General features: G+C 38.7%; 4 protein-coding genes across 11 annotated transcripts in view; 2 read left to right on the forward strand and 2 right to left on the reverse strand.

Moving 5' to 3' along the window:
• The first annotated feature begins 914 nt into the window (after positions 1-914).
• On the forward strand, positions 915-4,160 carry LOC145974502 (uncharacterized). 2 transcript variants are annotated; one of them, XM_083104366.1, is made up of 3 exons: positions 915-1,188; positions 2,513-2,691; positions 2,911-4,160. In XM_083104366.1, exons 2-3 carry the CDS (start codon positions 2,613-2,615, stop codon positions 3,447-3,449), a joined length of 618 nt encoding a protein of 205 aa, XP_082960492.1. In that variant the 5' UTR covers positions 915-1,188; positions 2,513-2,612; the 3' UTR covers positions 3,450-4,160. The 2 variants fall into 2 exon arrangements, with proteins under 2 accessions (XP_082960492.1, XP_082960493.1); XM_083104367.1 differs by lacking the exon at positions 915-1,188 and adding an exon at positions 2,217-2,370.
• Positions 4,090-7,875, reverse strand: LOC145974501 (alkaline phosphatase). 2 transcript variants are annotated; one of them, XM_083104364.1, is made up of 8 exons: positions 7,721-7,875; positions 7,140-7,342; positions 6,841-7,033; positions 5,449-5,612; positions 5,020-5,367; positions 4,758-4,956; positions 4,480-4,698; positions 4,090-4,347 (listed from the first exon to the last, which is right to left on the reverse strand). In XM_083104364.1, the coding sequence occupies exons 1-8, from the start codon at positions 7,791-7,793 to the stop codon at positions 4,172-4,174; spliced, it is 1,575 nt and encodes a 524-aa protein (XP_082960490.1). In that variant the 5' UTR covers positions 7,794-7,875; the 3' UTR covers positions 4,090-4,171. The 2 variants fall into 2 exon arrangements, with proteins under 2 accessions (XP_082960490.1, XP_082960491.1); XM_083104365.1 differs by having other exon boundaries at positions 7,140-7,338; positions 7,721-7,840.
• Positions 7,876-8,159: 284 nt separating this feature from the next.
• The window catches only part of LOC145974849 (uncharacterized), a 75,928-nt gene continuing 57,273 nt past the window's right edge, over positions 8,160-26,814 (reverse strand). For all 5 annotated transcript variants that reach the window (XM_083104900.1, XM_083104899.1, XM_083104902.1 and 2 more), the window contains 7 exons: positions 16,506-16,568; positions 15,092-15,159; positions 14,752-14,866; positions 13,997-14,165; positions 13,760-13,902; positions 13,477-13,595; positions 8,160-13,398 (listed from right to left, as the gene is read on the reverse strand). In XM_083104900.1, coding sequence (XP_082961026.1) covers positions 13,056-13,398; positions 13,477-13,595; positions 13,760-13,902; positions 13,997-14,165; positions 14,752-14,866; positions 15,092-15,159; positions 16,506-16,568 — 1,020 coding nt within the window. In that variant the 3' untranslated portion in view covers positions 8,160-13,055. The remainder of the gene's footprint in view (positions 13,399-13,476; positions 13,596-13,759; positions 13,903-13,996; positions 14,166-14,751; positions 14,867-15,091; positions 15,160-16,505; positions 16,569-26,814) is intronic.
• LOC145974853 (putative endothelial lipase) lies at positions 22,054-23,981 on the forward strand. Of its 2 annotated transcripts, XM_083104913.1 has the most exons (4): positions 22,054-22,126; positions 22,944-23,179; positions 23,379-23,622; positions 23,736-23,981. In XM_083104913.1, exons 2-4 carry the CDS (start codon positions 22,979-22,981, stop codon positions 23,972-23,974), a joined length of 684 nt encoding a protein of 227 aa, XP_082961039.1. In that variant the 5' UTR covers positions 22,054-22,126; positions 22,944-22,978; the 3' UTR covers positions 23,975-23,981. The 2 variants fall into 2 exon arrangements, with proteins under 2 accessions (XP_082961039.1, XP_082961038.1); XM_083104912.1 differs by lacking the exon at positions 22,054-22,126 and having other exon boundaries at positions 22,928-23,179.

A 26,814-nucleotide genomic window follows, 5' to 3' on the forward strand; every position in this document is an offset into this window, starting at 1 on the left:
TCCTATAGAAAAATTCTTGTAGATTTTCAAAGTCGTTGAACCTGTTGCAACAAACGCATTTTTTATTTCCATCGCAGCAGAATTCTTTTCACCTCTCTACTTACAGATATTCGTATTACATCAGAAATGCAAAATAATAGATAAAAGTAAAGACCATTATTACTTATAGAGTAGCTTCGCAATATATTTGCGCATTTAAATACTGAAAGTATTTTTTAACATTTTGCAGGTCATGATGCAATATTTCAACTATTTCGTGAAGCATAAGTTATATAATTTCCATTACTATGTTTTTTATGTAAATATAATGTTTTCAAAACTAAGAAGCTCTTATTTTACTATTAAAATTGATGTTTGAAATATATGCATATTCATATATTTCCAAACATCAATTTTTAACGGTAAATGGAGGCTTATAAAAAGTAATATACTTAAAATAAAATAATATCACTGCTTAAACACCTGTTAAAACACCCAATATTGAAAAGAACGATAACGATAAATTTATGTAGTCAAAAATTACTTGTCGATCAGTCATCAATTATTTCATGTTGTATTTTAGAATCTTTGACAACGCAAATCCTATTTCCGTCATAGTATAATTCCATCAAAAATTCCACGAATTCGACGGCAGATATTAATCAGACCGCGAGAGTACAAAAGTACATGCGTGTCAGAAGACACGTTTGCGGATCGTGTATTTCTTCGCGTCGACGACCCTTTTTCTCTCCTTCTTTATTCATGGAAAAATTGTATCTCGACCATCGCACTTCGACCAATCGCCGGGCCAATCGTGCGTTAGCTCCAATGGAAGTCGCTGGTCGGATTGGTTCGGTGATGATTCACGTCCCTAATCATGGTCGGAGTCGGTGGAGGTGGATGGTGGCGGCTGGTAGTTGTTAGTCGAGACACTAGCGGAGCTGGTTTAGTAGCTGAGCGAACATCGAGACGCAAGCATACCCTACCCAGCACTCGAATTCTTCCAGCCGGGTGTGTTGCATTATCGATCGCCAACGTTCGTTGAAGAAGCGATGCGAAGAATGGGCATATTTCGCGAGTTTCCCATTATCTTCAATCTCTACAAGAAGTACAGTTAGTTCGCAGTCATTAATCGCTTGTACGAGACAAGCTGAACCTTCCTGTGACCAAGCGTCCTTCAGTCCATCAGTGACAGCTGTAAACACCGAGGTGAGCGGTCTAATGCGTGAGTCGCATACGTTTCGACGAAACGAATTGCAGAGAGACCTTGGCTTTTATATTCGCTCCATCAGGGCAATTCGTATCATTCTATTCAACAGTAATCATTGGAATGGACTCGAGTGAAATTTTACTTTTAATTTTAGGTATTATTTATAACGCTAGGATAAGTGTTTAACATATCATGGATTCTTTAATCGATAGTAAGCATCGTATACATATATCTGAACATGTCGTGATTATTATTCAAAAAATTACAAGCTCTGAAAAAAAATATCTGCCATTACTTGGCATCAAGTTTAAATTTTATTATCTATCTTTTTATTCACGTAATATTTATTTATATTGCAATTTATTTGATATTTATAATTTATTTGCATTTTAATATACAATTTATGTTATTTAAAAACAGCATTTAATTTTCTTTTATACGTGTACTACTTGTAACTAAATTCTTCTTTTTCGATAAATGATTCAGTTCCTAGAAAAATAACGACATAACAATTTCCAATGCTTAATCATCCTAGTTTGTGATACTGCTAGTCGCACTTTGTCAGTGAACAATGAATGACTTGTATTAATTTGGTGAAAATACAAAAATATGTAAAGTTTAAACAGCATGTTGATCGACAACCACTTTCTCTTTAAGAGAAAAATTTTTTTTAAATTCTTGGCCAATGATTGGAAATAAAAAAATCTTTTAATAAAATATTTTTAATAACACTGCACTAATATATTACATTAATTTATACTTTGTAACGAATAAAATGTCAGTAATTTTTTATAAATTTTAATTAATTAATATTAAACAATTATTTTTAATTTGTTAATTTTATTGACATTAGTTTGTGTGCAAAATTAAAAAATGAAAAGTTATCACAGATTATGAGACGTAAATTATTTAGAACTTATAATTTAAAACCGGTTTATAAATCAAACACATAGAATTCCAGAAAATAGATAAGAAAAAGAAATTTGCAATCGAGTAAACTATACTTTGAATAATGCTGAATTACGCAAAATTTTTGTGATGAATTTTAATCTCGGGTCGACAAGGCTATCGTATCTTTTCTTTTATAACGCAACTTCGACATGAACGAACGACGAGGATAGTTTCAGTGTTGACTGAAGCTCTTATTGATCATCTTCAAGAATTCTTGTCATTAAAGATCGGTAATCACCTATATTTCCCATCATAGTTAGTTTCGTGTATTTGTTTTAATCTTTGGTCTCTTGCAATCGTCCGTGAAAGTTTATTTATTCTTAAATGTACTCTTAAATTAATTATTACTAACTATTTATACTTCTTTTCCAGCTAATTCAATTATTGAGTATATTTCCTGAAGAAAGATTAGTTTGAGGATTGTTCAGTAATTACGAAGCAACCGCACTCTTCGAAAATCGTGTCGCAGATTATGTCGGGAATCATGGAGAAAAAGGATGTTCTACAAAGGAAACCGACTCTGGCCAGACGAGTATCCGATATGTTTAAGGGTAAATATACAAGATTTCAAGTTTATCATTTCTTTTCGTTAACTCTGTCTCTTTCTATATTTACATGTTAAAACACGCTTATCATCAAACAATTATGAGCAAATTTATTTTCTAAACTGGAGATCTGCTCAACTAATATCTTACCCAGTTTATCGTCAGCGCGAATGATAATAAACGCGTCATGTCGTCTATGCTGATTATAAATGTTTCTCTTTTCAGATGGAAACTACAGCGGTCCACCGATGCTATTCCGACACGCATCGATGCAAAAGATCCGCCATTGCTGCCAGAATATGAATCTGCTGCCGTATCTCCTTTACTCCTTCGACAACTCTAAGTCGCATCCGATAGTGCGTAAAGTACACGTCAGCTTCAGTCATTTTCTCCGCGAGATCACCATCAGTCTCCTCATCGCGTACAAGAATCTACTTCAGCTGCGCGAAATCCACGTCGAGGACCAAGACAAGAGGATCGAAGCAATCGCGGTGCCTGACGATTTCACTAAACTCGCCCCTAATCTCGGAGGATTCGAAAAGCCGAAACGCAAGCCGCATCCTCTGTTCCTAGTCGCGGCAGTGTATCTCGTGCCATTACTGTTAGGCTTCCAGATGCTAGCCCTCTGCAGCTTGACGATCTTCGGCAAGTACACGCCCGGCTTCATCTTCCTGATGATGTCGATGCTCTTCCTCGGCGGCATCGCGCTCAAGGTATTGCTACACGAGTCCACGTTGCACAGCGAGAGGAAAAAAGTACAGTGATCCCACGTTTCATCGCTATCTAAAGAACTGAGAAAATCCGGAGTTTTGTCTGCGTGTTCGACAAATGTTCGCGTAATCGATGATCCCTTCCGACAATTTCGTCTCCCATTTATTTTTTTAAGATTTTTAAGATTTCTTTTTTGACGCAGTTATTGATTTTTACATCGGTACTCTCTTCTTTTTTTATATAGTATCAATGCTATTACATAAGATTCGCGAAGAAGACACATCCTTGACAGGCTTAAGTACAATTACATTACTTAATTGCAATAACGTATTTAAGTAAAAACATAATCTTAATCTCCTTCTCAAGTAGCCTTGAAGGAACACGTGCATTCTTAGATTTTTTATAAGATAAATATCGCAAGTAATACCTTTACATCCTATGTAGCATAAGACTGAGAGTTGTTTTTAACGTATATATTTGTAAATAATAAAACGTGCGAGTGAGAATGTATACGGTAGATTTTTAAAATTGCTCAAGCAAGGAGTTCAACGGAATACGTTTATGTAGAAACTCGGACCTATGTCCGTTGAAAGTTAGTCTGTGATGGAGTACAAGTGGAGTACAAGTGATACATCTCGCGGACACTTGCAATACCACTTAATTATTATTATGTAAATTAAAGAATACCACATATCAGTGTGTATACTTATATTATGGATATATCGTTTCTTACGAAAATAAAATGATAATGCGCTTTTAATAGATATTTATAGGTTTATTTGTATGCGATTAAAACCCACGAGATTAGACCACATAAAATAACCACGTTTAGACGGCGAATATGCAATATCGCCGCGCCATTAAAATATTCGCCGACATTCGCTGCATATGCGATCACGTGCGCCACATAATTCTGCTCGTGCACGCTGTGAAAAAGATGGGCGTGCGGGCCTGTAGAAGAAAAAGATGAAATTTTTAAATGACAAGAATTCCAAGTCTTGTTTCGCATCGAGAGCTTTCTAAGAGCGAAGCCACTTATCTGCCCTCTTATATTTCATAATATCTAATTAGGGCGATGTATACCTATAGCATACACAGCCACGTCTCCACCGCCATGATAAGCTTCGTCCGATATGATTGCGGCTTGTTGACTGTAAGTAAAATCCGTAGTATTGACTTTGGAAGGATCGACCCTCACAGCTTGACTATCATTCACTGTGTAAGCAAAGTTGTTTGGGCCGCCTGTGCTGTAGGACAACTTTGTGTACGGTATTCCGTCGTATCTAGATTTCTGAGCGATTTCTGAAATGGTCTCTCATGAGAACGAGAAAGAATGGGGGATCTCTGCGTCTCGATCTTACCCAGGATGGACGAACCGCGAGGACTGTATCCGTTGAAGTTCATTGAGTGCGTGTGATCGCTAGTTACTATCACGAGGGTGTCATCCGTGTCGATCATTCTAAGAGTAGCGTTAACGGCGTCCGAGAATCGGATGGTTTCCAGCAAAGCTTGAGCGGCATGGCCGCGATGATGCGCAAAGTCAATCATTCCGCCTTCGACCTGAAAGAATCGCACAATCATATTTGAGTTTTTGTCGAACGATAAGACTAGCATGCGAGATACCATTAAGAAATATCCTTGTTTGGACTTTTGTAAAATTCGTAATGCCGTCACTGTCATCTCTTCCAGACTCGGTTGTCCCTTCGGACCTCGTTCGCGCTTCCAGTCCATCTCGATGTGACCATTGGCGAAGATACCGAGTAAATAATCCACGTTGTCGGTATCGAGCCGAGACAGTTCCTCATTGTTTTGAACAACGCTATAAGCTAAATCTCTACTGGACTTGTCCCGTATCCATTCGGCGATGAGATCACGACCGTCCTGTCTGTAGCAAGCCCAGGAGTCTATCGGATCAAATTCGCTCGCGCTCACGTTGGACTTTAGCATCTGTCTTCCACCGCCCATAATCACCTATCAGAGAAGTTCAATGTTATATCAAATCCGTCTCGTATAATCATTGCCCGGAACAAAGTACAGTAATTGTCTGTTTACTCGAATGTTTTTCCCGGGTTCATTCTCTATTAACTGTCTGGCGATATCTTTACAGCGGGCAGCGTTTTCAGGCATTTTGGATTCGCACTCCCATCTGCGATTCGCACAGTGCGCATAAAGCGGTGCCGGAGTCGCATGAGTCACTCTGGTAGTCGTCACGAAACCTGCAGTCAATTATTTTTCATGAATTAGGAAATTATTTAATTATTATTCAAACATACGAAGAAAAATCCGACTCATTTTATTTATTGAAAACAAGATTTTAACTTTTACTTGAAAATTTTTAAAAAGAATTGCCAATTAACGTATTCATATAGCACAGAACATCTTAGTTATTATGTAATAATGTTACAATTTTACAAATTATAACGTAATAAATTGTACAGAATGTTATAGAAATATGTAACTGTGATATTTCATCAACAAATCACAGTACACATTCCAGAAAAATTAGAAAAATACAATATTTATAATTTCGTTTATTTATCGTTATGTGATATGCTATTTATCTCGTATATTTATATTTTAGTCAAAAAATTACATAAAAAGCAGTTAGCAGCAAATTAAAAGTATAGTGATTATTCTTATCTTCATTTAATTTCTGATACAATTTCAACACAGCAAATTTATATATTGAATTGATGATTTCGACCAGACAGATAAATATCCAAAAGAGTGAAAATTATTCGTTTATTTACGATTATTTAAGATATAAAATAAAGTCTAATTTTCATATAAATAAAATTTTGACTTTTACAAATTAAATTATTTAAATCAAATTATTTTATTATTTAATTAATTAAATCATTAAGTATTCTCATCATATATATATATATATATATATATATATATATATATATATATATATAAAGTAATATCTGTAACTGTATAAGGCAATTTAGAAAATATATAAATATATAAATTTAAGAGAAAAAGCAGCTGTATATATTGTATTCTTATAAATACATTTGCAGTAATGCATTGCATTATTACAAGTATGTTACATTGGAAGATTACTGTAATTACATTGCATTACATAACATCCAATACTGCGCAGAACCTTTCAATTGCATTGCAGCAAGATTGCAATCTTACATTAGTGTAATTGAAAGATTGTTGTTATGCGGGATGTGATACTGATAAGGCGGATATTTTAATGTTACTGCAATTTTGCAACAATATTGCAAAAATATTTCGCAATGTAACATTTCATTGTTACATTGAAATATCTATATTGTTTCTGCAAACTTTTTGTGCTGGGTATATTAATTTCGATAAAAATGAGAGGGCAAAAGCAGGAGGAGAAAGATCGTAAAAACATCTTATTCCAAGTAATTGTGAAACAGCTTTACACGATAATCAGACTTTCTGGCCTGAACCTTCGAATCTGACCTGTCGCTTTATCGGCAGCCTGCGCCCACGCTAAAAATGAATCCACGTGATAATTTGCATTCAAACTCGCCCGACAATTTCCCAACTGCACGTTGGCGTCCACTCCAACGACCTCGTAATTCGTCTTGACTCCTCCAAAGAGAGCGGTAGCGGTAGATGCCGAGTCTGGGATTTGTCTGTCCACGTTGTAAGTCTGTGTTACCAGCAAAAGATACATTCGAACACGTGGAAATCTTAAACGTGCAAAACATGAGATTAATTTAGATACGAATCACGTCTAATGAAAACCTTATCGAGACCTTCAATATCCCGATATGGGGAAAATGCTCCCATGCGAGTCTGCTGGTCTCGCCGCTATGATAAATTCTGCTGGCTGTTATGGTATCCGGACTCATCCCATCCCCGACGAAGAGGATCACATTTTTCGCTTTTTTCGCGTTCCAACGGTACGAGAGGGATTCTTCTAGTTCTTTGTTGGCCAACCGATGCCAGTGTCGACTGTCTGCGTCAGAATCGACGATACATCAGTCACGTTCCTTATTTGAGAGTTATCATTTGCGCAAACATGGTAACCAATTAAAAATAAATGTTAATCCATCCAGAAATAAGTTTTGTGTTCCAAGTGTGGAGAAGAAAAGATTAGCTTATTAATTGTCTGATCATCAACAGGGCAAAGAAATATTTATTATCACTATTGCTTATCGCTTTAAAAGTTCTCTATATACTGTGTGGCTTAGAATCAAGGTTAATCGTATAGCTTAGAGCTAAATATTGCGATTATATCATAGTTTATTTGAACTAGATGGATCTTGACTCGTGATGATTATAATATACTTGATATAAAAGTTTTTATGCATGATATATATGATGACTCAAGTACCTTCTATTCCAGCTACGTTCAGGATTTCCACAAAATATATATACACGATAAAATAGATGATATAATGTTTCATTTTTTCTATTATTAATAAACTTTACACTCTTGAGAAATGCAGTAAAACTTGAGGAAAATGCACACACTGTAGAATAAAGAGATACGTGCGTATATATACGTCCTCTGCTGGGATATGATATGAATTCTGATGACAAAAGCTATCTCAAATGATAACAAGAGAGCTCTTTGAACATTGATTATGTTGTATTGCGAAGAAACCGAGCTCGAGAAGGAGAAACATCGCGTCATGCGATTTAGATTGACATACGGTAAGTCAGCATTCATAAGACGAGTACGCGTGTATTACTTGTCGCGCAAAAGTCCCAATTACGTTGCTTGGGAGAAGGTAAAAGGATGAAAATGAGAAAAATAATTCCAATTCAGCTAACATTGATCGTAACGTTTTATTTGATTTGTTGTTTATATCTATTATCTTTTTCTTACAGATCGCAAAACATATCGCGTAATATAATCTCTTGTATAAGTTTCGTTTCTTTTCCCATTGTCTGTTTAGTCCTCGAACAAAACTACTAAAAATAGACTCGATAAAATCAACTGCTCAAGCTTTTTTTTTTTAAATATCTCTCGTCTTATTTGTCAAGCGCGAGTCGATGAGATCCGAGATGCGGTCGAAGATATATTGTACACATTCGAGAAGAGGAAAGAAGGCACGTCGCCCTCTGAAAATTTCTAAGAAGCTCGCAGCAGATGAACCGAAAATGCTACTCATCATCTAGCTCTGATAGCGCTTATATCCGCTACGATATATGTATAAACATTCCGTTACTAATATTAAGTATCGATTTGCCGCGTATTTCGACGCGCTTGGAATGTAACGAGCGTCAATCGAGGAATCGAGGAGCGTAAAATTGCCATGAATTTATCTCTACGTTACTTCCGCATCCAATGGCACGTTTAGCCGATGGACAAATTTTGATTTTATACAACTATCGCTCCTTGATTTTCCTCGCGTTGACAGTCTCTCAGATCGTACGATGTCTTGATTTCGAGGAAAGAAATGATCGCGAAGAGATTTAGGAAGAGAAATGAAACGGTACAGCTGGCTTTTTGAACAGAAGGCAACATGTAGCTTCGTCTACAATCTTCTTTCGGTTAACATAAAAGTCTTCGATATTTTCTGTAAAAGATAGAAACGCGCGTGGGATTTTCATTCCAAGTTGTTAGAACTCGAACGCGACAATTGTATCTCATCCATTGTACGGGATAAGGATCGCCGTGTCGATATCGGCCTAATATAAACTCGTCTACAAATTCTGCCTTATATAATAAAGTATACGATAAAGTCGTTCTCGTTACGTCTAATCGTGATATACGCGTTTCGTATTATCGCACAGACGAGACGCGATCGTCCCTCTTTGTCCGCACACTTTTGTCCTCTCCTTAGCTCGAATATTATTGCCAACGATTACGCTATACCTCGCATCTCTTTGCCTCTCCATTGTTAATCCTCGACTATCGTAATGAGATTCTTAACTAGCGTGAAGAAGCACGATTTTTCTTCAATACGCATTCTTTTTCGTAACGAACGAAGAGATGTGCTTGACATTTCTTTTAATTGTATTTATATTATTAACGCAGGATGATTAAGTTGTTTCATTTCTGCAGATTAAATTAGTTTCTCTCTCACGATAATTATACGTTTTCCAGATTCGAATTACGATAGTTGAAGATTGATTGCGAGCATTAACAAATCATGCAGGTTGAAGAGATTCGCGCCACGCGCGAGGTCCGTCCGACGAAACCCTCGCTTCCCGCGCTTTTGTCCGGATACATCCGGACGTAGGCATTTCCCGTTGGCGTGACTTTGAGAAATCAAATCGATTTTACCGCCGACGAAGGCCGGCCGGCCATCATCGCCAGTATCGCGAGCTCAACGTCGTAACGTGCACGATGTGCTCGATAAAATTGACTTGACAGGTGGCAGAGGATGGCCTCGCGCTTTTTTCGCCGCGCTCCCTCCGTTTCCGTCGGGATCCGAGAAAGTCTCGCACTCGTATATGAGCCCGCAAGGAAAATTTTCTAAATCCTAGAATAATGCTCGATATGACGATGATCATCCTCGATTCCAGTTTCCAAAAATCTTTCTATTCTTGTGTTCCAAATCCTCGAAAATTTGTCCACCATCTTGAGAATTTAAATCAAATTTATTCATACGTCGTCTTTACTTTTACAATGTTTTTATGTATATCTTTGAATATACCTTCTCTTGTGTGTATCTTCAAGATGCTTTTAAAACAATCGAGGGTCCACATCGATCATACGCTTCTTTTTGATTAAGTATGCCATACATGTGGGGCTCGTCACAGTTGGGATCGATGCAACGAGTATAATAATTGACGGTTAACGTTACACGCTAATTAGTGGCATTGTCGAATTAACCTCATTGTGATTGTATTTAATCACTTTATTATTCCGATACTCGCTGTTGTAGAAAGTCAGAAATTGGGTCGTCGTAAGCAATGAGGTTCAAACGAGAACGCCAATTAAAATTCACTAATTACTACTGATATGTGTACGATCGCTTTTTAGTATACACATAGAGTCCAATTCTTTTCGAATGCTTCCGCATTCGTTTATATTTTTCACGACAACGCTGATTCCTACTTTCATTGTCTCTACTTGATTTCTAAATCGTCGAACCATACCACGAATTTTTAAGAATGAGATACGTTCAATTTTTAACTTTGTCTCTCGTATATGACAGAAGAGATTGCAGGAATTCTTAAATAAACATGACTTTGTCCTTTACTGTTGCATAATTTTAATTACACTTAATATCACAATTTTAGGAACTGAAACTTGTACAGGGGTATGGCTCGCGGAGATTCTACGAGATTTCTACCGTATATTTTTCTATCGTAGCTTCTTAAAACACCGTCCGATATTTGATTATCTTTCGTTTGTATTAAAACTGTGCATCGAGCTCGATCCCACAGAGCGAATGAACGAAAGGACAAGAAATGGTATTTGAGACTTTCTCACCCGTCCCGCTATATCATAACATGACAGCTTATGGCTGCCGAAAGATTTCACGCTCGCTTGCGCTTTCTTCCGGTTACAAAAGAAGTATTGTCATTATTATCAAACCGTCATCGCTATTAAATGCATCGCTGAAAATAACATTGAATTTCCTGTCGGCAAAGTTGTCGCCGTCATTTCTAACTGATAGATTTTCGCTTCGAACTACTTTCTTATTCGCTGATCTTTTTGATATCGAGACTTGCGCAAAGTTAATCTTGATGTGTAGACTTATAAAAAAATTGCTTTTGATTTTTGGCTGCTTACGGGAGACTTGCGAGGCAATAGACAATCAAGATTAGGGGTAAAATTTAAGGTCGAAAACTTTTGCGTATCACGTGTATATATATGTATGTGTGTGTGTGGGTGGGTGTAGGCGTGGGTGTGGGTGTATGTGTGTGCGCGTGTGTATATTTATCTGTATATGTGTCGATGACACAGGGGTTTTTGTCGTTAAAGCTATCAGCGCGTAATTGTCATGTAACTTGCATTCTTAAAATTCTGTACGAGGAATCTATTGAACGTCGTAGAGCATAGCAATTTCATAATTAATTGCTTAATTCGTTTAGGTAATAATCGCTCATGAATTGTCGAGCGAGGAAAAAGGGTCGAACCGAGGGTGATCGATAACAAGAGTTTCTATGAGCCTACGAATTCACGAACAGTAACGAGACACGCGCTGCGTTTCAAAAATTTTTTCTGCTCTCTGTGTATCTATTTTTAAATAATTATATATATTTTATATATATATATATTTATAAATGTGTGTATATTGTACTATATAAGACTATCTCGTTATTTTAGGTATATACCCTCTCGCACATTTTAACAAATCGATCTTATTAGGCTATCCTCGTACGCAACTTGTACGACTTTGCTCGCGGCACGAAAGTTCTTCGCGTCTCTTCGCTTGTGAAATTCTGCAGGTGTATTTACAATATACGATAGATGACGGGGGAGTATTTGATTGTGAAGTGCGAAGTGGGAAGCGAAGAGAAATGCTTGCGACTTCCTTCTCTTTTGATCCAGTGGCAAAATTTCGAGGAAAAAAGGCTATAAATTTTCACGTTGCATTTTCTTTGAAAACTTCAAAAGTCAATTACTGCGTTTTTTTACGTGTTATTTCAAAAGCATATTTTGTACGTAAATCTTTCTTATAGAGTCGCCATTGAAATGGAGAAAAATTTGATTTATATTTTGCAAGCACTTTGCCCTCCGCGCGATTTCTCTAAACCGTTAAGATGAAATGTCGGAGCATGGTGCAAATGAAAAAAAATCGAGAGTGTTTTTTTTCCTTTTCCTAATTTCGTAGTCGATGACTGATCTAAATTGACTGGAGGAACGGGATTATCGATTATCTCGAATTGGCGGTAGGCGATTAAACGTCGCGACGAAGATGCTCGTCGCGCAAGCGAATCAACTGGAAATTGAATGAGCTTTATATACGATGATTTTTATAATCGTAGAGATCGCGACTGCGCGACGTCTTTATTAACTCTAAGATTTTGTCGACCGTCGAAAACTGAGTGAAAAATCTCATGGCAGATTTTGGTAGAATGTGATTCAAGCAAGTTTCAAAAGATGAAGTACGATTCGGAATAATTCGAAAGAACCGACAGGAGTAATAAGATTGAAAATAATTCGCTTGGATTTTCTAAATTATGGCGCTATACTCGAGTTTTTCCTATCGATAATAATATTAGTCCGCGATAACTCGATATGACGGGTTACTAAGTTTGGCCGCTTCTAGATTTTTTTTTAGGTATACTCTTCTCGTCGCCTTCTCGCGAGTCTACGAGATGACGAGTAGCTTGGGACGAGTTGCGGATTATTCGAGACAATTCCTCGCCGGCAGTTGTCGGGATCCCCATTTAAGCAACGAACAAGCCGAATGAATATACCGGATGACCTACCTCGGATTTATTAACATCCACACGATCTCTATAATCGTGCCGAGTGCTCGCTTCTCGGAGAACCGCTTTCGCGCTAGGCCATATTCATTAGTTGATAGCTGGCTGCTGGAATTTTCAAGAGACGACGTCCTTTACGAGGAGCGCCACTTAACATTTGCAATTACATCACGAACATCCGCGACCCATCCCGCGCACGCTATTGATCCTATACGGTTACGGAATACCCGGAAATCACCGTTATTCGTCGAAGACTCTTCAGATATGCCCGTACGCCGCAACGATCGATCTCTCATCTCGAGATCTCTGCGCGATTAATCCACCGGAGAACCCTACTTCTCGTCCCTCAGGAGGGCTTCTTCGGCTTCCTTCCGTCGTGCCTTGGCTTCCTTCTTCGCCCTCTTCTTCTCCTCTTTCGCCAGCTTCTTCGCCTCCTTCTGCCTGGTCTTTTCCGCCTTCTCCTCCTCCTTTTGTCGCGCCTTCTCCGCCTTCTCCCGCTCCTTCTCCCGTTCCTTCTCCTTCTTCGATTTTTGCACCTCCTGGACCACCGACATCTTCGGCGTCGACGCCGGCCGCTTCGATGCGGCGCGGCCGCACGACGATGCCGACGATGTCGACGTTGTGACCCTCGGGCTCGGTGACGTTTCCAACTGCGTCACGATCTTTTGAGCACATCTGCGAACGTAGATCGGGCACGTATTACGAGCATGTGCCTTTCGACGAATGCGATTGAATTGAGAATCACGAAATTACCTGATTCTAGTAGAGGCCTTGCCAGCACGATAGTCCCTCTGGAACTCCTTGATTGGCGGCAATCGACGCTCCCGGATCTCCTCCTCCTCGGTGATTTGTTGAACCGGGTCCTGGTACTCCTATTAATTTCAACAGATAAATCGTACATGCATTGCAAATCCTCTTCTCCGAGACTAAGAGAAAATCATTGAAAAGAGTTATTCTCAAATTGTGATACTTATATGATGTTAATCTAGGCGATCCAAAATGGTTTTTACATTGAATATTACGACACACTGCTAACCTGAATTCGCATTTTCATCGACTGCGTCTGGGAACGTCTGAGACTGGCGCCTGTGGGTTGCCGTACTCTCGTAGGTTTGCCGAGAGCGGAACTTCCGGTGCTATGCGCGGACGAGGAAGTTGCCGAAGAGACGGAAGACACTCCTACATGAGTGAATTGAGAGAGTTAAGCTTATCTTTATAATGCTTCGACGCGGTAACGTAGACTGCAATTTTCCCCGAGCTTCAAACTACGAACCAGAAATGGAGGACGAACCGCTGGCCATCGAGTATAGAGAGGCGGAGGCTGGTACGCTTCCGGTTCCCCATCTGCCACCGGGACCGGATACACCGGCGGTTACACCCGTGCCCATGTTGTACTCTGATGCGCTTTGAGGCAGTACCCAGGATTTGCCCGACATCGAATACTATAAATGAAAACAGTGGCCAATCGATATCCCGAGCGAGATGTATTTGCAGCGGTTACGATGATTAGCATATGGAATCGCGACTATTGCGTCAAATAAATGGGGAACTGGCTAAATATAGACGTGATATACAGGTGTAATTAATTTTTATATTTAACAATTAATCAGCAAATATACGTTAATTATATTTTAATCGTTAATTGAAATATTTGAATCGAACGCATCCCGAGAGGCGTTTGAAGGAAAAATATTTTGGGCAATTTCAATTTTGGCGAAAATTGTCTTTAAATAGCACAAGGTACCTCGCGTTACACGGTAGCCGAATTGGCTGCAAAGGCACCGTCCGAGCTTTGAAAATCCGCTCCAATTAGCAACACTTTCGTCGCGATCACGTCAGCAACGTGAAATTTATTGATGACACGAAATGTGTATACAAAGAGAACGATGTTAAAACGAATTTCGCGGAGGAAGCTTTCTAAAGCGAGCGGAAAATGTTAAACGAGCGGGAGAGCGTAATCGTCATATATCCGCGTCCGAAAGCGAGAAGAGATTCTCGTTTAAGATCAAACGCGCAATCTGCACTTACGTCACGCGGAATGAGAGTCTGCTTCAGCCGTAGGATCTTCGCTCTGCATATAACGCATCTCAGCGGCAAGAGCCTCTGAGACACCGCCATTTGTATCGTCTTGACGAAGCAGCGTCTGCAGACGGAACGTAAAGTTAACGTAAAACGAGAGAGAGAGACGTCGTAATTAGAGATACTGTCTTGAAAAGATAGCTTCTTGTTAAGCATAATATGTCACTGCAACGCTGGTATGTGCAAAATAATTAACCGTCAAGCTTTTCAATGTCGTAAGAGAAATGAAGGAAATACTAGAGTGCGGAAAGAGAGAGACACGAAGAAATATATAAGCTTCTTTGCTCACCTACACACCACTCGATGCCCACACGGCGCTGTTTGCATCGTCGCCCTCGCGTTCACGCATATGACGCACTGAAAAAGAAGAAATGACGGGACATTTAACGATATTATAAGTGGAAGTTTGATTGGCAACCCCATGAATAGTATCGAAAAGAAAAAAGAAAACAAATCGATGAGAAATAAAGAGATATAACCGCTTTTATTCATATGCTCACCGTGAAACGTGACTCTTGCTTTATTTGCATAGTTCTTACGCTCTTGCACGTGTAACGTTATTAAATCCCGAGCTACAACGGGATCGTTGTTTAGCGATCAGGACGGCCGCGATATTGGTTGCCGTAATCGACGTAACGTCATTAGACGTCACTTTAATCGAAATATTAATAGCCCGAGTCCGGGAGGGTGGGCGAACACGTCAGGAGTCGAAGGGTTGCGACCGCCACTTTGTCGTCGACGTCGTCGTCGGTTAATCGACTTTTGCGACCGATTGGGCGGCCAATTCGTTCGGAAATTGCGACTCTTCCAAACGGCCGGTCATATTTTGCGCGATACAGTGCTCTGTTATCGTCAGTTTCTTTATCGTGGCAGCCTGACAGTTTCAACCTGGTGCAACGAAGCGAAGAGATACGCGGCGTCTCTAGCAGAGAATTTACGTATTACGTGTTTCACGCTAAGGCTAAAGTACATGCATTTCTATCAGATTTGATAATTTAAAAGAGATACTAGATTAGAAAAGATTGGAAAAGAAAAAGTGCAGACATTTTGTTTATTTTTAACGTTTATTCTTTTTACGTTTACTTTTAACGCATATTTTTGCATATTGACTATTTGCACGGTACGTTCCAGGAAAATAGTAATAAATGTTTCAATGAATGTAATCAGATCAGACCACACAGTTGGAGTTACGTACGCGTTATTTGCAAAGCGAATAATTTCCATTAACCTTCTTTTATTCAGACTAATTATCCGATTTGTGTTTACGTATGAAAGACTCTTCTGCTCGCAATTTGACGTAATCAGTAGAAAAGTATGTGTTTTCTTCTAACTAATTTCAATTGATTTTTTTCTATATCTGTTAAAATTTTATTCATTCGCCAGTAATCGAGTTCGCTTGTCGACGAAATTATTTTCAATTACCGTTGTCCTGGTAATAATTCCCAAACAGTCAAGTGAACTTGAGGAAGTTTTAAAATAAAGCATATAATATTTAGCGAAAAAAGAGTAGCAATCGTATAGAATGATTAGTTAATTGCAAAAACGATTAATTTCTTTTTTCGTGATTAGATTCGTGACAGGCTTGAGCGATTACTGAGAAAGAAAATTTTGCCATTTTGCTTTATTTCATTATTTGATTCATCGATTTACATTTGTAACGCTTTAATATATGTCGCGTTTTTACTGTCACTTTCGATTCTTACCTCATCCTCCTGCGAAGATGCCAATTCCGGCTCGTTTTCCTCCAGTTTCGTCAGCAGCTTGTCCTGGAAACAAAAAATTAAAAGCTCTTTTATCAAATGTTTAACTTTTGTATAAATATATTGGATTTATATATATATAATTTCCCTTTAATAGAACGAAACAGTTACTAAAACATACTCGCTAACACGATAAAAGCTTTATTAGAGAAACAACATAAGGGAAGATCTTCCTCGTCGCCAGTATTAAACCTAAGATTAGATTTAATAAGTCAGATCCCATGCATTTAGTATATTTGGGGTGAGAAAATTATTGATGTTATGGGTAAACATTAAATATGATATTTCTAATAACGTAAAAAGTAAGAAATTACATCTTCTTATGCTCTACATTCAACGACGTGTGAAGTTGTTGCATGAATTCCGGAAACGGGGTTATTAAAATTTGGTACTGTACCCATTCTCTCTCTTGCCTGGCGCGATTCTCGTACTATCACATTTATATACGAAAAGAAAAAGAGTGGAAAGTAGATCACGATGTCCGCGTTATGCTCGCTAGAGAGATGAGGATTTGCGAACTCTACAAAACGATCAGCTAGTATCGTTTCCCGCTAGTTTCCTCTCGAATCCGACGTACATAAGACGATACCGTAAGGGGCTCTTCGCGGTGCAGAGAGCGTTATTCGAGGTTTTCGGGCGCTCGACAATGGTCCCGTCCTTCCTCGTGTCTATTCTCTGTAATTTGTACATCTTCCGAAGAGGTAAATTACGCGATAGTGCACAATCGCTCGACAATCCTCCCAATTACTGCGAGTGCCGATCGTTTTCGCAAAGTGGACCATAAAGCGCGAAAAGTGTGCGATAATTAACGATTTAATGTGGCTTTAATGTATTAGCGTTAATGTCCAGTTCTACACTACCGGACAAAAAGCATCTCATTCATTTATAGAAACAGGGAAGTCGTAACTTAAATGTGTATAAATATTATTAATTTATATTTTATTATTGTTGTTTTAATATTATAAAAATTAAAAATTACAACAAATAAACAGAAATATTAAATTTTTGATTTTTTAAAGCAGCTTCTCCGATTCAATCTCCGGATCTTAATTCAATAGATCTATTGTGGGATGAATTCGATAAAAATGAAACCTATTTATCAAGAATAATTGGAAGTACTTGCAAATATGCTGGAATCAAATATTAGTGGCAAATTTAAAAAATTGTTCTTATTTAATATAATTATTATTTTTACGATATTAAAGCGTAAAATAACAGTAATCTGATAATATTTATGTATTCGTTCATTAAAATAACGATCGCTGTTTCCATAAGTGATGCGATACTTTTGACCGATATATTGTATGCATGTGTACACAATTATCGATATACACATATATAGCAGTCTAATTCCAATCAAAGGAAAATATTAGTGGTGTCATGAATATTATATCGGTGTTTTTACGTATTAACGTAGTGGAGAAACTGTTAATCGCCAACGAACTAAAACTAGATCATACAATCACTCGCGCGAAATCTCGACGAAGTCGGTGCGCATAAACGTATTAAATATAATGCCTTTTCATACGATAGTAAACAACCGTGATTCACAATGTCGACGAATAACAAGAGTGAGAAAAATAAACGGTACTAGTTAGCGGTGTGATAAATGATTCGTTAGACAAGGAACGAAATCTGGGCAAATGTGTGAAGCGTAACGGGAGCGCTTTATTTTCGCGACGATTAATTTCCGAAGCGAATAAAATCGTGCTAAACTCTTCTTGAAAGTTTGAACCAATTTATTCTAACAGACCGTGATTCATCAGACAGAATGTAAATATGTCATTTAAATTGTAAATAAGGACATGCTTATCAAACTTGCTCGACGATCATTCATTATCGTTAATTATCCGGAATCCAGTTATTTCTCTTCTATCGATGTAACTTTTTTATTCAACGAGACTGTAAATAAATTGACTTGTAGCGATATATAAGAAATGAGGTAATCGGAACGCATCCTGTACAAAACATTCACGTGTCTGTATGGCTCGAGAAATTCCTAATATGAGAGCACATATGGTACGCGGCGTGATTTCTTGACGAGCCTTCTACAAAATTCAAGTGCGGGCCTTTTTACATAACATCGATCGGTCATTCGTCCGGTGTAACCGGTACAAGAGTGAGAGACAGTTATGTTGCTTTCACGTTCAAACCACCATCGAGTAGTTCCGGCGACCCGGATTAAATCTAGTGACAATTCAATGGCAATTCACCGCAAAACTTGATTCGCTGATCGTGAAAAAGTTTATCGAACCTCAGATGCGGAACAGAATGTAGTTGTAATGAGCGGCATCTTTTTCTTCGCGTGGCGATCGCCACATTATTATAGTGAGCGATCTGAAGTAATTCTTATTTCGTTAGATAAAAATTTTTAATAATTGCATATTATTATTATAATTGTTTTTGAGAAATTAGAATGGAACAGATGAAATTTAATAAAAATGAAAAATTTAAATTTCATCCGTTCTTTCATTCTAATTTCTAAAAGACAGTTGTTTACGCCACCTTTGCACAATCAAAATACGGTATTTTATGCTTTCGATCGCAGTCGCAAAAAATCCCGCTCTCTCGATGTAGTGTCATCAGACCGTAAATCATGACACAGCGCGCGTTGCTAATGCCGATTACGCTAATAATGAAAAAATACGGACAGCTCCTTATAACGGTTGTAATACCGAGCGCAACGTGTGCAATGACCGGCAAGTCTGAGAAATCTCTCGGTATTACATCCCGTTCGTTCAATAATCCTCTCACCTGCTGGCCGTCCGTTGGAAGAGACAAGATTTTCTAGATCGCAAATTTACACGACAGATATTCAATCGTGTTGTTAATCTACTCCGTGTGACATAATCGAATAATTGTCTTCGCGGTGAAATGCTTCGAGCGAAAAAGCATCGCGATTATCGCGGTGAAAGTGTAATAAAGCGCGACCTATTTCTCGCGAGATGCTGCTTGACAAAGTGTATAATTGTCCAATTGCACAATTGTAAAGTAGGATACCGAGTGGTAAGCTGAGATTATGTCATTAACTTTCGCGCAAATAATCGTAACAATTTATTTTATCATTTATTTAATTGTCCCGCTACGTCGCGCGTTAAACGCTCGACGTTTACCGATAGTCGTGACAGCGTTTCAAGCCTCTCTCGAACGTTTCGTACTTCCGACGAAAATACAAATTACTCACAGAAACGTTTTCGACGGGAAATAATTAAAGCTCACAGCTCACGCACGATATACATACTTGTTTCCATACAAAAGCCGTTCGACGCGTTGCCGCTCGAAGGTTTAAGGGGCGCGCGAACAAGCTCGACGGCCACTTAACCACGTATACGTACGTTTTCAGCTTAATTGCGACCGGGCACGACATCGCGTCTGCTTGCCGAAGTAGATGAAACGGCAGATTATTTCTTCCTCGCTTCTTCTAGAAATTGCCATTTATCCTTACGAAATGATTAAGTCAGCGGGAGACGATTGTCCGACTTGTCAGAAGCAAAGTTTTGGACCGTCGAAACGCTAATCGTTTCAGAGACTGTCGTGCAGAAAAAAGGTGGCTCGTGCGATGGGACGGAAATTAACGTAGTTGGTAAAAAAATATTCCATTGTGCTCTCGCGTGTTTTGCGAAAAATCGAGCAGCGTTCCTAGGCAAGTAAAGGGGGATTCCTCGCTAGGGTATCGCGCACCGTCGATCTCCGTCGGCAGCGCAACACGCGACATAACGTGACCATCGTCAGGTTCAATGACGACGACCGCGGCGATTGGTCGAGGACGGCCGTCGTCGTCGTAGGCATTATGCACCACGTTTAATACATCGGTGAAAATGCAAAGAGCGAGTCATTTCGGCCATTTGATTTTATGTACCTGGCGCGCCAAGCATGGTATCTCTGAAATGGATTCTCGACTCTGTCTGGTTCGAAGATAGAAAGAATTTTACTGAACTTAATTTCCGTTTGTTTTATTCGTGATTCTTCGATTATAAATTTTCGTGTATTATATTGTATAAACGCGAGATTAAAATTGATCCGATTCAGATTTTGCTAAAATTATGATTTCTTACTTTCTCTTGTTATCAGCGGATACTTTGCTGCATCTGACTATACTTCCCACCGGCACGTGTTTCTATTGCTGTCCAATCGAGTTAAATCGGGACGTCCAATTTCACTTGTATACCAGGTACACAGATTGTTCGTGAGTATAAATCACCCGCCGTACTTCAATAAAATTTTTAGTATAATTTATTATTCTCTCGGCTTTTAATTTTAGAACAAACAAACCTGTCAAAATGACGGATATTTCAAAGTTTTTGTTTTAAATTTACAAAAAATTACTAGGGGCTTTTATTTGAATATTTAGTTGAATTTTGTCAAGATGATTAGACAAAATAATTATGTATGCTAATTTATTCTTCATCAACCCCATTCTAATTTCGAAGTTTTAGTATACAGTATATATATCTAAATATCAAAATGATAGATTTAATATTTTCATGCTTTATCAAAATTTATTTGAAATTTATTGGAAACTTGATAGCACGCAACCATTAGAGTATGAATAAAACGAAATATGACAATGTAGAAATTATTTTTTATAGAATACGAAACGAAATTTTTCAAAGAAATATTATATGTATTTTTTTATAAGTAAGCTAAAGTGATATCATATTTTGCATGGCTCGTTTACAACAAATATCAATTGATATGGTATTTCGATAACATTTCGGGAAAATCGCATTTTTATTGTCAATTTTAAAATTCATGCAATAATATTAACGCTTATCGTATAAAGGTATATTTATTCTTAGGTATATATTCTTTAGTATAAAATAATTTTATATAATTTGATCTAACATCTAATTTCATTTTGAAACATATTTGGGTAACAATTTCTAGAATATAATAAAGGTAATTGAAAATATATATACAGTTGCAAAAAATATATTTCTCTATCTTTTTACTTCTTATATGACAAAATTAGATAATTTTAAAACGAGTGAAAAACACTAAATTACTGGAAACAATATATTATAATATATAAATATTTCCAGTAGTTTTATTTTAACAAAAAAAGCATGAAAATTTAAAAAATTTTTGTAAGTGAAAGTATTAAGAAAATGGAAAATAATAAATTGACGAATGTGGTAAAATTAAGCATTCAACGCTGGTTGCTCTAGCATTAATATTATCAAAAGACTAAGAGATCTAATTAATCAAACGTTTTCGTTAATCCATTAGCTCGTCAAAAAGCTATTCGCGTAACTAATTAATTAAATTTCTAATGACTGGAATCTCTGATTAATGGGAATGAAAGATGATCTTTCAGTGTCTCATAAGTCAACGAGTCCACCATCGACTGTATTAAATTTCACAAATTTTGCTCATAGCTACATTTTTATTGCGTTTCGCATTAACCCACGGCAGGCGAAATCCAACATATCCATCTGTATTGGACCCCACCGATGTCGCAACATTGTGGAGAAGTAATTTCAACGTTAAACACCCAACCATCGTTTACATTCACGGATACAGCGACAGCACTTCAGGAAAGGGGCCCATCGCTATACGAAACGGTATACATCTTTATAAATAACCAGTTAAAATCGACAAGCATGCCGTGCCGCTGCAGAGCGATCGATTGCAAGAAAGGCGTTCGCATAAATGCATAAAGAGGAAAGCATTCTGTCAAGCTCGTCAACTTCGAGATGCATAGAAAAAGTTTGATCTCCTTCTTGCCAATGTGAAAAATAAAGGTTGAACAATTTCCGACAAGTGTTTTTCTGTCGAAACGCGATCCACTTTATCGTATCTCATTCACTTTTGATCATGATAAATATGCGACAGACGTTATTAACGTTTCTTGTAGGCGTGCGTGATATTGCACGATACATATCCGTTCTGAATATTAAAATAGCTTGTTAAAAGTTACCGCGATACTTTGTTTTCTTTTCCGCTCGTAGATTTCGGTGAGTAAGTGGGCTGGATCCATTACTAACTACATGGATATCCTGTCCAAGACCTAAAAAAGTTCTGTTAGGAGAATAGTGAAGGTGAAAGAATAGCGCTACCATAGTTCGCAGACGATAAATTGCGAATCTCTTTCCGCTTTTCAACTCACGAGTTGATCCAATTCAATTTTCCGTCGTTCCGAAGAAGGCACCTTTATATTTACTTGTTCGTTCTGAAAGAAAAACCTCATTCTCCGCTTGATGATGCTCTTTCAAATTCCTATGCACGCGACTCTGACATTATTGTCAAGTCGAACAAACCATTCCGCGGTTAATTTCGTTTATGTCATGTGAATCATTCGTGTTCCCTACATTTTTAAAATTAAAAATAATTCAGTTCAAAAAAATTTACAATTACATCCAATTATGGTTTTCGTTTCAGCGTACCTTCGTCGTGGGCATTATAACGTGATATTGATGAACTGGGCGAAATTGGCGGTGTTACCGTGGTACTTAACGGCAGTAAAAAATACCAGAATCGTCGGCCGTTACTTGGCTCACGTAATGAGATGGCTCGAGGCGCAGAAAGCCGTTTCCCTATCCAAAATTCATGTGATCGGCTTCAGCTTGGGAGCGGAGGCTGCCGGTTTTATGGGGAAGGCCCTGGCGCCACGGAAGGTAAGGTGTATATCGTAAGGTCCGCTAATAACGATCGTCAGCCGCAGCGCATTGCACATTCCCTCGGCTAATCGAAGGCCGCATTATCGGAACCGCATTAGTGCCGGGACTTTCGCATCGAGAGACGCGATATCGACGCGACCGATAGACCGTATATACGTATCAGGTATGCTATACGTTGAGAGAAACGCGTTTTTAGATAGGCAGAATCACCGGATTGGACCCGGCTTATCCGTTGTACATGGACACCGACGAGGAGGGTCACTTGACGTGGGCCGACGCCGCGTTCGTCGACGTCATTCATACTGACGGTGGTAATTTCGGATTCCCTCATCCGCTCGGCCACGTCGATTTTTATCCCAACGGTGGCAGTAGACGACAGCCTGGCTGCGATTTAAAGAACCTCCTTCGCATGAGCTTCCGGAGAATCATAAATCAATACAGTGAGTTTCGACACACATTGCTTTCTTCCTTATATATTTTCATTCGTTCTATTTTAATCTTTTGCCAAATAAACTTGTGCTCATCAACCTCAGTTTTGACATTTTCTGCCTAGTCACCTGCGGACACAATCGAGCCTGGCGTTACTACGCAGAATCAATCGACAACCCCTACGGATTTCCCGCGAGTCGATGCCCAAAGTGGCGACCGGGGATTTTTGCGAACTGCGTGTGGAAGCCTGAGGCTCACATGGGCTTCGGAATCAACCCCAAGTGTCGGGGAAAGTTTTATTTGAGCACGAACGCGCAAACACCATACGCCAAGAATTTGACAGCCTATAGATTTGGCAAATGACGATCGACGTGCGATGATCCTGGATTTGGATGAACCAAGTTACTCGTTAGGAGACGAGACGATTCTCGGTTTCCGCCAAGATAACTCGTCTTGGGAAAAGTTTGAGAAGGAGGATATTAAGAGGATCTTGCGATAACGTTTTAGAAATAACGTGTTTTGCGGTAAAAATGTTTGTATTTCCACCGTTTTCATTGTAAACAATGAATCCACGAGTCAATTAATTTTGCTGCCTTCTTCGAGAGATCGCCAAAGTTGATGAAAGTTTCCTCCCTGCCCTCTCTAGAAAATAAATAATATTTGCGATGGGACGCGACGATAGTAACCGACATCGAAAAGCTCGAATCGAATTGCGAAGTCGAAGAGGGACTCGTGCCAGTCGCTTTTAATGCCAGCCACTGCGATCTCATACCAGATATAAGAGTACATTGTTTACGACGTTTACCGTTCCAACTCTACCCTTAATTGTCAACGATATATGTACGAATAATAGTTGCACGACACGACTATAGAGTTACATAACACGTAACAGGAAAAGTACGTGACTAAAACTCTGTAAGCGATATGTGACTTTGCATGAGTTTGAGAAGACTTTTACGTGAAAAATGGTATGTTGATAACAAGCTCAGATTATAAAAACATGCAGAATTTAACTGGTACCATTAATCTTGTGTCTTTTTTTAACACGGTTTTTACGGTGAAAAGTTAAACAAAACTCTTTCTAATACATCATGAAATTGATTTGTCAATCGATTAATCGATTAGACGTGTTAATCGACTAAATAGATTTGTCAATGTTTCAATGTTCATGTCTTTTAAGAACGACATGGATTTTTCGTGATGAAGAAATAAGATCATAAAATATATAAAGTAGAACGTCGGAATGAGAAAGCTAATAATCAGAGAACCCGCGAGTTTCGTGCTATTTCCGATGCACCCCACCTTCGGGATATGTAAATTTCAAGGCTGAGGTACTTTATTATTTTCCATTTTGGAGAATCGATAGATCAATCTCTGGTACCACGTGCTTTCATATTAAAAATTACAAATAACAGCTTGGAGGAATACAAACGAGAGCAACTACGCGTGTTGAAAATATTTAAGAAGGTCAGCCAGGGATCATCTGTATCTTCGTGCTGCTCTTATTCTGTCATCCTACGAAATACGAGGCGTTCTTCTCCTCATCAAATATCGCTTATGATTAAATTAGTCTACCATGAGTTTGTCTCAAGAATTCTCTCTTCGTCTCTTAGAGACGAACGCAGCTCGGTCGTCCTTCTCAGGAAGTTCGGCTTCGCGAAACTCGTTCGACACTTTGTGAAACTTGTCGACCAAACTTGAGTATCGAGACAGCCAAATTGCACGAAGAAATTTCGTCCGCCGTTTTCAACGCTCGTTAAACTAAAACAACTTCTCCCGGGGTAACTTTTGTCTCGAACGTCTCGCACGGAAAGCTTTTCGAAAGAAAATGATCCTTTTAATTATCACGCGTTATTAAATTCGATCGGAAGTTGCAAGCATGTTCTCTTTGAAGAGAATTCTCCTCGAAGAGCGATTTTGCTTACTTATGTAAACAGCGGAAAATGTCATGGTATTTGCGAGGAAACAACAACAGCGATGAAAAAAAACTGTAGACAGAACAATATAATATATTCACCGGTCGGAATGCAATTTCAGGATCGATATAATGATTTATGTACAACAGAAACATTCTCTCTGACTCATCTCCAAGATAGCACCGTGACCTTTCACGATCGTGTACTGTTCGATCTCGGAATACATTTCGCGTAGGACAAAGAATGGAACAAGCAATGAGAATGAAAATAAAATCAGACGTATGTAAAGCGACGAAACTTCGCATATTCTTCTCTAAAAGAACGAGACAATCCTCTCTCTCAGGAAAGATTCTTCAAGAAGGATCGACAGGATGGAAATTCACGATACATCTCGGAATCACGAACGAGACATGCGGAAAGTCCATAGAGTATCTAGCCGGCGGTCAATCAACTCGGCATGCACACTGAAAAATTCAGTACAACGGGCGGGTCGATAAGAATCCAATGGCCAGGGTTATAGATGACCCTAGTCTTGAAAGACCACGTTACGCGAAAGGCCTAAGACGGCCCTCGCAGTCTACGCTTCAGCACGTTCTACCGTATTCCGGTGTTGGTCTCCCTCTCTCTTTCTCTCTATCGAAGAGAGGGACTCCCTCGAGTATCGTTACCGGCTATACTCTCCCCTTATAACATGAAACACTGCGTCCCAGGTTTCCGCAGTATTTCCTTCCATCATCTCCTCCATCATTGCTCGAAATTCTCCCTCTTCCGAAGACAATCTTTTCGCAGCGAAGCGAAAAAAAATTTCGTTTGCTTTAGAAATTTTAATATTTATTAACTTTGTATTCTTTACAAATCTTTCGCCTTCGATTTCTCTTTAACAATCTCGAAATTTATGCGAGATTGTCTGCGTTAAGAGACGGCGAAGCCGGTGAAGCTACGGTCTCTCTCTCGCGGTTATCGTCGCGAATCGATGAAACGAAGCAACGTCGGCAGTTTCCGCGCTTTGCTAAAATCGCTGCCGCGATATCGACTATTTGATCCTTGCATCGTCGGGTGCATTGTCCTCTGCGGAAATGAGAAACGAAACACGAAACGTACCACCACCACCATCATCATCGCCGTCGTCGTCGTCGTCAGCCCGCGGCGTCGTGGATATCGATCCCTCTTTGTTCTCGTTGTTGAGGAGGTTACAAAACATGTTAGACTAGGGTCTTTCGCGTGCACCCCATGACAGTTACACGTAAATGCATGTATATTTACGTGGGACTTTCCCGGAGAGAACTT

Source organism: Camponotus vicinus, unplaced genomic scaffold (assembly GCF_025532165.1).
Source record: "Camponotus vicinus isolate PSW18456_S1 unplaced genomic scaffold, iyCamVici1.0 SCAF_7, whole genome shotgun sequence".
Classification (NCBI taxonomy): Eukaryota; Metazoa; Arthropoda; class Insecta; order Hymenoptera; family Formicidae; genus Camponotus; species Camponotus vicinus.

What these genes read in the sequence shown, in the direction of transcription:
- LOC145974501 (XM_083104364.1), bottom strand. Translation starts at nt 7,793, where the DNA reads ATGAAACATTATATCATCTATTTTATCGTGTATATATATTTTGTGGAA. An exon ending in GAACGTAGCTGGAATAGAAG is followed by an intron (nt 7,343 to 7,720) that starts GTACTTGAGTCA and finishes ATTCTGACGCAG; the next exon opens with ACAGTCGACACTGGCATCGG. An exon ending in GGCTGCCGATAAAGCGACAG is followed by an intron (nt 5,613 to 6,840) that starts GTCAGATTCGAA and finishes AATTGACTGCAG; the next exon opens with GTTTCGTGACGACTACCAGA.
- LOC145974502 (XM_083104366.1), top strand. Translation starts at nt 2,613, where the DNA reads ATGTCGGGAATCATGGAGAAAAAGGATGTTCTACAAAGGAAACCGACT. An exon ending in AGTATCCGATATGTTTAAGG is followed by an intron (nt 2,692 to 2,910) that starts GTAAATATACAA and finishes TTCTCTTTTCAG; the next exon opens with ATGGAAACTACAGCGGTCCA.
- LOC145974853 (XM_083104912.1), top strand. Translation starts at nt 22,928, where the DNA reads ATGGTTTTCGTTTCAGCGTACCTTCGTCGTGGGCATTATAACGTGATA. An exon ending in AGGCCCTGGCGCCACGGAAG is followed by an intron (nt 23,180 to 23,378) that starts GTAAGGTGTATA and finishes ACGCGTTTTTAG; the next exon opens with ATAGGCAGAATCACCGGATT. An exon ending in GAGAATCATAAATCAATACA is followed by an intron (nt 23,623 to 23,735) that starts GTGAGTTTCGAC and finishes TTTTCTGCCTAG; the next exon opens with TCACCTGCGGACACAATCGA.